At 41.7% G+C, this 9,218-nt stretch overlaps 1 protein-coding gene across 1 annotated transcript; it reads left to right on the forward strand.

Annotated features, from left to right (window-relative positions):
• Positions 1–404: 404 nt before the first annotated feature.
• Positions 405–9,089, forward strand: fbxl9 (F-box and leucine rich repeat protein). Its single transcript, XM_083916916.1, has 11 exons — positions 405–693; positions 1,918–2,019; positions 2,184–2,318; positions 4,487–4,666; positions 5,009–5,314; positions 5,578–5,794; positions 6,771–6,928; positions 7,014–7,229; positions 7,307–7,519; positions 7,639–7,856; positions 7,945–9,089. The coding sequence occupies exons 1-11, from the start codon at positions 640–642 to the stop codon at positions 8,117–8,119; spliced, it is 1,974 nt and encodes a 657-aa protein (XP_083773042.1). The 5' UTR covers positions 405–639; the 3' UTR covers positions 8,120–9,089.
• Positions 9,090–9,218: the final 129 nt, after the last annotated feature.

The raw sequence follows: 9,218 nt of genomic DNA on the forward strand, positions 1-9,218 counted from the left end.
TGCAATAATGCATTATCATTTCATTTTTTATTTCAAACAGCTTCTTGCAGATCATTTCTGTTTGAAGGAGGTAAATGTTTACAGTTTCGGTGACTCACCGAGTGCAGTGGAAATTCCAGTGTTGAGGGAAAACACATTTTCCATTTATTTAGGTCAAAGCGTAGGACTAAACCATGGTACTAACTGACTTTGTGGTGGTGTGGTGTTATAAACCTTTGTGTGACCTTAAAAGAATTACACTTTTTAGCCATTTATTGTTTTTGGAGCAGCTAAAGAAAAAAAAAACCTCATTTCCCACAATGCCCCCCTCCCCCTGACGTCGGTGTTTTCTCCCTGGTCAGCTGACGTCACGCAGCTGAAGTGGGACTGTCGACGGAAATGTACAGCAGCCTGTGGTCCTCCGGTACAGTAAAGTAGCTTAGTGACATGACAGCAGCCCTTCCTTGGCTCCCATTGATTTGAAATTGGTAATTTTATCGGTTGGTTAAGAATGATACGAGTCAACGGCTCCTCATTGTTATTCTTTTATCTTAACCGCCACCGTTAGTGAACTCGTGCCGTTGATGTCAGCTAATGAACGGCTAACCGAGTCGCTTATGATGGTCCGGAGCTGTTTATAATAACGAAGGAGAAGCTGAGATGGAAGACTGCGACTGGGAGGACATGATAGAAACACCTGTGCTGCCTCTGGAGGTGAGTTACTTTGTTCTTTAACAAACAACAAAAAAAGCTGGAGCAGACTTTTTTTTTTTAGGTCGTTTACATAAACAGACAACCACACACACGAGAGGTGCCACAGTGACAGTCCTCTTCTTGTGCAGGAGGGAGTGTCATGACCACCATCATTATCATTATTCATATTTCCGTCACCGTAACGCCCATTATTACTACTATTCATATCATTCTAGTATATTAACTGCCATCATTTGTTAGTCATACTCACATTACCACATATATTATTGCAATTCATCTCAATTCTGGGGTTGCTTGCATACCTGGGTCTGTCTGTCTTTCTGTTTGTCTTTCTGTTTGTCTTTCTGTCTGTCTGTCTTTCTGACTGTCTTTCTGTCTGTCTGTCTTTCTGACTGTCTTTCTGTCTGTCTGTCTTTCTGACTGTCTTTCTGTCTGTCTGTCTGTCTCTCTGACTGTGGGACTGTCTTTCTGACTGTGTGTCTGTCTTTCTGACAGTCTTTCTGTCTGTCTGTCTTTCTGACTGTCTGTCTGTCTCTCTGACTGTGGGACTGTCTTTCTGTCTGACTTTCTGTCTGTCTGAATGTATGTCTGTCTAACTGACTGTCTTCTGTCCGTCTGACTGTCTGTCTTTCTGTCTGTCTTTCTGACAGTCTTTCTTTCTTTCTGTCTGTCTTTCTGACTGTCTGTCTGTCAGTCTGTCTTCCTGACAGTCTTTCTGTCTGTCTCTCTTTCTGACTGTCTTTCTGACTGTCTGACTGTCTGACTGTCCTTCTGACAGTCTGACTGTCTTTCTGACTGTCTTTCTGACTGTCTGTCTGTCTGTTTGTCTGTCTGTCTCTCTCCCTCCAACCAGTCAAGACAGATGTCCGTCCTCCATAGAGCTGGGTCTATTCGGTGTTCCTGCCTGTTAAAAGGAAGGTTCTCGTTGCCACTGTGTGCACAAGGTGGCTGTATATAGATATTCTTATTATTATTATCATAGATATTGCGACTTGCTGTTGCCCATGGAGGAATTGTTGGGTCTCTGTAAATCATACATAAGTCACAGAGTGTGGTCTAGACCTACTCAATGTAAAGTGTCTGATTTGGCACTAACTATAAATAACATGGAATCAAATTAACATTCTGCTCTATATGTCATTCAGTCATACACTATGCCGGTGACCTCCAGGACCAGACCACTTTAGTGTCATCTAATGCTGTTTTTCTATCCCTTTGCTGTAGATCATAGTTTACATCCTGAGCTTTCTTCACGCTTCAGACAGGAAGGAAGCCTCCCTGGTCTGCCGCAGCTGGTACCATGCCAGTCAGGACTTGCACTTTCAGGTAATTTTGCATTAGAGCATGATAAACCTGCACAAGAAATACTACATTAGATTTTAAACAAATTGTTGCTGATTGAGTTAGGTGACACTGTAGTGTGGAGTGAGTTGAATGAGTGTTTGTGTAAAAGCAATGCTCCCTCTCTCTGTGTGCTTCTCTTTTTGCAGAAGAATGTCACCTTCTCTTTCCCGGCTTCAGACTCGTCCCTGGAGCTGATCAGGGGTCTGGGCAGAAAGTCACGCTGCAGTCTGATCATCAGCCAGCTTGATGGATTCAGCATGTCCAGATCACTGCTTCTGGAGGTGCAGTATGCTGTTACCATTAAAAAAACAAACAAACACTTGACTGCTTGGTTAGCATGTGTGTTACTCTCTAAAACATGTTGAGATTCTCAGGTCTTGTCGTAGCTGAAGATGGAAGCTAAGAAGATTAGTATTGGCTGGATGACTGCGGGGAGAGTAACAGCTTTATTTCTGATAGATATTCCTGTAAAATGTCTTATTACCAAAGCTTCAATTGAATAATTATTAAAACAGAACTATTTGAGTGAAGACATCTGTAGCTCCCTCATAAACCCAAAACATTAGCTTTTGTTGTAAAAATGACATTGCTGCCATCATGTGACCTCTGATGTCAGTGTTGTGTTTTCACTTTAAATGATCACATGCTAAGTTGTGCGCCCAAAACGTTTCCCCTCCTCAAGGACATTGTTAAGTCTTTATTTTTAAAATCAGGGCGAACCAAAGTGGAGTGGATTTTATTAATCTTGAGAAACACATTTTCATAAGGTAAATAAAATTGGTAAAATTGTCCAATCATGTACAATCATCTGGGGACAAGACTTTTTTTCAAAAACATCCATTGTCCTGAGTATTTGCATGGTATCGCTCATTTCCCGTAAAACTGACCAGGATGTAGTACAGTCATAATTATCCAGGTTGTGGACCAAAGTCCAGAGCAGCTGCAAGAGTCGCTGTAGAATTCACTCTCATTGAGTCTTATCGCAGCAATGTGTGTGTTATTTTCGCATTAACATGCAAGCATTTAATTTCCTGTTCAAGATTCTGTGGACTACCAAGTTTTAAAATGTTAACCGTCTTAGCATTTCAGTGTTGGAGTTGGATTATCACAGTAGTACACATCTATACATCTTTTACTTTTATCCTACTAACATGTGTATTGTAATACCCAACAAATGTATGAATTCACACAGAGACAGTTAGTGATAGCGTTCACTTTTTCTACATTTATCACAAGAACAGGCAACAATAAGGAAAACAAGGCCACACTGCATGCGTTAGTGGTCGATAAAATCAATTCTAAAGAAGACTTTGAGCTTAGGAGTGATTTAGGGACATTCTCAGAGCAACTATTAGGAAGGAAGGGACAGAAACCTTTACCTTAATGAGGATCTGCTGCTGACCCTTTTGATAATAGTGACACATTATTTAAAAAAATGTGTGATTGGTCAATTTTAAACAAAACAAAAGAGCACTTTAATAAAATTAAATGAACATCTCTATTGAATTTGTAAGCCATACTGCTTGTTGTGTTCAAAATCACAGGCTACTCGTGCAGTATATTCATATACTGATGATTGTTTTTATTCATTTGTTTACATTTATTTAGCATGCAGGTAATTTTACTGCTTAATCTGGTTGATATGAACGGGGGAAAATGGCTTAGCTTTTCCCACTCTGTGAATGTCGTTTTGTGAGCCTGCGAGTTGTGAACATCCAGGGGAAATTAAATGAACTCTCACACAACATGAGGCTGTAATCGTTTGTGTGATCACCTGCTGGTGGAAGGTTTTGACAGACCCAAGTCATCACTGCCGCATTATTCCAGTTGCCAAATATTGTAATGTTGTGATCACTTTCATATCTGGCGTTATTATATTATTCCTGTACAATCTAATATGTAGTGTTTCATCAACTCCCTGTCATTCACCGTTTGAAGAACATTTCTCCTGACTCTTTGTATTTCTCCTCTGCTTAGGAGCTCTCTTAAGGGTTAACATGCTTTGTGAATATTATTTATCTTTCCCAGGATCCAGTCTTAACTATGAAGTGAAATTTTTAGAAAACCTAATTTTAAGAATTTTCTCCAAGAGCAACTCTTTGTACTAGGAAGGTTTATGAATACGGCCCCTGGGGCACCTCTCCAGGCAGTTTTTTTCTCAGAGAATCCCGAGCTACTCTCTATACACACCATAGACTGTATAAATGATACACACACAGAAACACCCTCCTCAAATATACACCGAGTGAGTGCTTATATATTTGTTTCAGATGCCTGACAAAAGAACAAACTTTCCTACCAGAATTCGCTTGTTTTCACAATACACAATATTTTTAATTGAGGTCATGCTTTTCATGTGTCATTTTTATGGCATGGAAACAGCAGGTAGTGTATTAAACCACATTGCCCTCTGACTCAACTATCTCCTTTTGTATTTCTCTCTCTTCAGGTGGGCCTGTGCTTGGGCTCTAAGTTGGAGAGCTTGGCCCTGCCTGGTAGCAGCGTGACAGAGGCCTCTCTGCTGGCTCTCCTCCCTCGCCTCACCTCCCTCCGCAGGCTAGACCTCAGGGGCCTGGACAGCCTCTTCATGTCTGGGGCTTTCCTCTCCAGGGAGGAGCACAGACAGCAGGTATTATATGTAACAGTAAGATAGTGGGCTGAGGTAGACCATTGTTTCAAGAAGACCTGTGCTCATGGGACTTGGACTTGTCATGAGCAGTATTATTCTTCTACATGTCAGCCTGTATAGCTCTGTCTTAAGCCAGTATTAGCATCTCTCTTTCTGTAGTCCTTATGTAACCATGAGGGTGACTGAAGGGCATTCCCCTCACTATGACAGTGGATAAATGTAACCTTTTTATACTAATTCTTCACAGTAAATGTTTATTGTCATCATGTTTGCACAGCTTTATTGTTTTTCCACCTGTAGTAATGCTCTATTTTCAGGTCAAATGTCATCCTCTTGTTCCAGGTCAGGTCAGCTCTGTCCGGTCTTGAGGAGCTGGACCTGTCCGACCTGCGCTACCTCTCCGACCTCACCTTCAATCGGCTCACCGGCTGTACCCCACGCCTCCGTCGCCTCTCGTTGGCCGGCTGCCATATCGCCTTTGAGTTCGACCCGTATCAAGGCTGCCCTGTGGGAGCCGTCAAGGATTCGTCAGCATTGCTGTCACTGAGGAACTTGAGGAGGTTATTAACAGAGCAGAAATCCACCCTCGTAGCTCTGGACCTCAGCAGAACCTCCATCACCCCTGAGTCATTACGCACTGTTGCAAAGGTCAGGATGCCTTAAGGCCCAGCAACAGCTTCTTTATTGATCAAATGATTCTTCACAATTTAACTGCTCAAGTCATATCTTAGTACCTACTGTATGTGCTGTTTTTTGCTTTTATTCTGGTTAGGATTTCATTAAAGATATGGAATCTTTTCATGATTTTAGCCTGACCTTTAAGTTGAAAATTTGAAGATATCCTCATGGAAGACTCACATTGTCGGCTTAGGAATCTTTTTTAAAATTTCTTGATATTCCTTCTGTTAAAGGTTCAGGATTTGGTTTTAGAGGAACTGTGTCTGCGCGGCTGTAAGGAGCTGACCGACTACTCGATGGAGGTTCTGGTGAATCACCAGCCGAGCCTCCAGAGGCTGGACATCAGTGCCTGCACTGAGCTGACCAGCAGGTCGGTGGAGGCCATAGCACGGGGCCTGAAGTCACTGACACGCCTCTCTTTGTCACACAATTGGAAGATCACTGAAAAAGGTGCATGTAGTATATTTATGTCATCTTGACTTGAAGGTTAAATTCTTAATATAGAAAAAAACTTAAATTTGAAAGCATTGCTTAGTAGCCATTAAAAGCTTTCGTTCATTATGCATTCAACAACACCTAGGCCCACACAAGTGGACAGCTTTAAGTTACCGTTATGTATGCACCCATGAGATCTGCCATTCAAACCACATTTGGATATGGCCACATTCTTCAGTCTTTCAGCCATTTTCACGTTTTTCTGCATTAGTATTTTCAAAGTATTTCTCATGTCACTGAAATCCCAAAGAGTGTATTGTGTGTTTTGGATGTTATTTTCATACAGTCGGCGCTGTGTGTGTGTTTTTTCCCCTGGTTTGGTTTCATCTGTGGCTCTCTGGAGCTCTGTGAAGCATTAACGGTTGCCTGGGAAAGGCAGCCATTTTGGTGGCACGGAAGTCCCCAGGGGTCACCGCTAGACAATAACCTTATTTATAGGTTCATAAAAACACAGCAAAATCATGAATATGTGAGATATACTGCTATAGACATTCCTGTTATTTCATTGTAATGCCTGCTGTTGCTATTTAGAAGCCAGGGCAGTTGTAAAACAGATAAACGCCTTAATTTCCTGTACATTCTTCACAATAAAAGTCCTCTATTATTTTGTTATTAAAAGCTTTTATTATGAAGCAGCACAATCAGGATATGTTGGGTTTCAGAAGTAACTCCGAAACAGCTGAAGTAAACATAAACATTAAAATAAAGCTGAACACGGAGTTATCAGCAGCTACTCTTAAAAGCCTAATCAGGAGTGGAGCTAAACTGTTATGACTGAATAGAGGCCATGAGCTTATTAAACACTAAATGTTACAGCAATTAACCTGTTGTAGTTGACACCTTGTTCTGATGGTACCAAAGAAAAGCTCATTCTCTGGGTAGCACGAATGTGTACATGCGTAAAAAAGTAATGCTTTTGTTTCATTCCTAGGCCTCGCTGACCTTCTGTCTGTGTCGTCCCTGAGGAGTCTGGATCTGTCTGAGTGTCTGCACATCAGCGGAACAGAGATGGTGAAAGGCTTGACGGTATCCAGCACTGCCAGAGCACAGCTGCAGACGCTCAGCCTCAAGAGCTGCACCTACATCAGGGTCAGTCCTTGGGTTTTTTACAGTATATTTGTGGGTTTACATGTGTTAACCTGGGGGAAAAAATCTCTTCTTCCTCTCTCTTCAGGATGTTGCAGTTTTCTCTCTCACCCAGCTTCTTGGGGATACTCTCCGTGAGCTAGACTTGACATCATGTGTCAACGTGACTGATCTGTCTGTGCGCGCTATAGCCACATACCTGCAGAGGCTGGTAGTTCTGCGGCTTGGCTGGTGTAAAGAAGTCACAGACTGGGGTCTGCTGGGGATGGTGGGAACAACCAAATGTGATCCTGAACAGGAGCCGGTGAGAGCCACACACAGTACCTTTTACTTTTAGTAGCAAGTGTCACAGGTGTTGTGTTAATGCGCATATCTCAACAGGTTGACAGGGGACCCAAATTCACCCGGACCTTCGGCAACATGGGCTTCTTCAAGCCTCCTCATTTGCCGTTTGAGGAGCGACCCAAGCTGGTGACACAGAATGACCTACAGAAGTTCAAAGAGCAAGCCGGAGCTTCACTTTTAGCACTCAGCAGGCTGCAGGAGCTCAACCTCTCTGCTTGTCCCAAACTCACTGACTGCAGCATCACACAGGTGGGAGGTTGAGGAGTGGCAAATGTTTGTTTGCAGCAGGAATGCAGAATATTTAAAAAAACTAAACAAAAAAAACAAACAACCATGAAATTGGGAGTTAATATCTCTCATCTCCAAAGGTGGTGCATTACCCAGACCTTCGCCGTCTGTCTCTCTCCATGCTGCCGATGATCACTGATGCCAGCTTGGCGTCGGTAGCCTGGCACTGCCGCAGCCTCAACAGCTTAGCACTCAGCCACTGCCCGGGCATCAGTGACCGCGGAGTGGCACAGGCTGCACCGTACCTACACAGGCTGCATCATCTCTACCTCTCCTGTTGTGAGAACATCACTGACAGGTCAGTGCATACATGTCCATGTCTTCTGTATCTGTAGCCCCAGATTTTAGGATCAATTCCTGACCCCCTGACCTTTAAACCCCCGCAGGTCCTTGTTCCTCCTTGTTCAACACTGTCAGCGTCTTAAAACACTGGACATCTCAAGGTGCAAAAACATCTCCGTGACAACTGTGGATCTCCTTCAGTCACAGCTGCCCTTCTTGGAAAATGTTCACTTCAAATTCATAGGTGGGGCTGATCTTACCCTTACACTGACTGAATGAATGTCCCGGACAACTGCTGGTCCCTTTACTACCAAAAAACCTGCTGACCAAAGCCTGCTCCGTAAGTTTGGCTCTTGCACATTTCAGCAGAAGAACTGGAAATGTTGAAAAGTTGTCAGTTTACAGTTGGAGCAACCTGTCACTATACGTCACCGTAACCCAAAAGAAACCCTGAAAACTGAAACACACCTGCCACAGTAAAATATTGACAGTATCTCATTTTAATGTGAATGTAAATCGTTGTTTGCAGGAGGCAGATGTCGCCCAAACGACAGATTTTGCTTATTTTAATTGCAACATAGCTGAACTAAATGAAAAGCTGCCACATAAGAAATTGCTTTGATGTGATTTAAACAATACTTTGAATATATATAATAATTAATCATCAATCAAATCATTTTGAACTAATGTGACTAAAATTGACACATTTTACAATTCATTTTCCTTAACATGAGAAAATTTCTATTGTTTTGAGCAGTAAAATAACGTAATTTAAATAAAGTAATTTATTTTCCTTCTAATTTATTCTTTTAATCAACAAAAATGGAGAAATAATACAGTTCTGTTTTGCTTAAGTAGAAGTAAATATGGAAATGAAGTGAAACAGTGAAATGGTTTCCTCCACTTTAACTTTTAGATGAAGATTAAGGCCGGTCACTGTGAGGCGAAGGTGAATGACAGCACGCCATTTATTTGGCTGGGCCTCTTTCAGAAGATGAAGATGAAGAAATAACTTTTCCTTTAGTGCATGTCAACAGTGTACCTGCCTCATTTTAACTTTTTAAATTATTTAAGGTTACTTTGAAACCTTCCAGCGTTGTGATAAGCATGTGGTCAGATTGAGTCTCAAATGTTAAGGAATTTATTTAAAGGGACTGATTTCTCACAGACAGCAGAAAAATCACATCATGGAAATCTGTTATTACTGGATACTACTCGCTTTGTACATAATAGTACAAACTGTAGCGTTGATCTGTTATCTTGAACTGTAAAGATGAAAAATCAATTATAATGGATGCTGATTTTTTATAAATAAACAGAATTTGGCTACTATGCCATGAACAAATCAACACACATGCTTGTTTTTTTCTCAGTATAA

Source organism: Echiichthys vipera, assembly GCF_963691815.1.
Source record: "Echiichthys vipera genome assembly, chromosome: 7".
Taxonomy (NCBI): domain Eukaryota; kingdom Metazoa; phylum Chordata; class Actinopteri; order Perciformes; family Trachinidae; genus Echiichthys; species Echiichthys vipera.

Coding starts and splice junctions, on each gene's coding strand:
- fbxl9 (XM_083916916.1), top strand. CDS start 640: ATGGAAGACTGCGACTGGGAGGACATGATAGAAACACCTGTGCTGCCT. Junction 5,795..6,770: donor TTGGAAGATCACTGAAAAAG/GTGCATGTAGTA, acceptor TTTCATTCCTAG/GCCTCGCTGACCTTCTGTCT. Junction 7,857..7,944: donor TGTGAGAACATCACTGACAG/GTCAGTGCATAC, acceptor AAACCCCCGCAG/GTCCTTGTTCCTCCTTGTTC.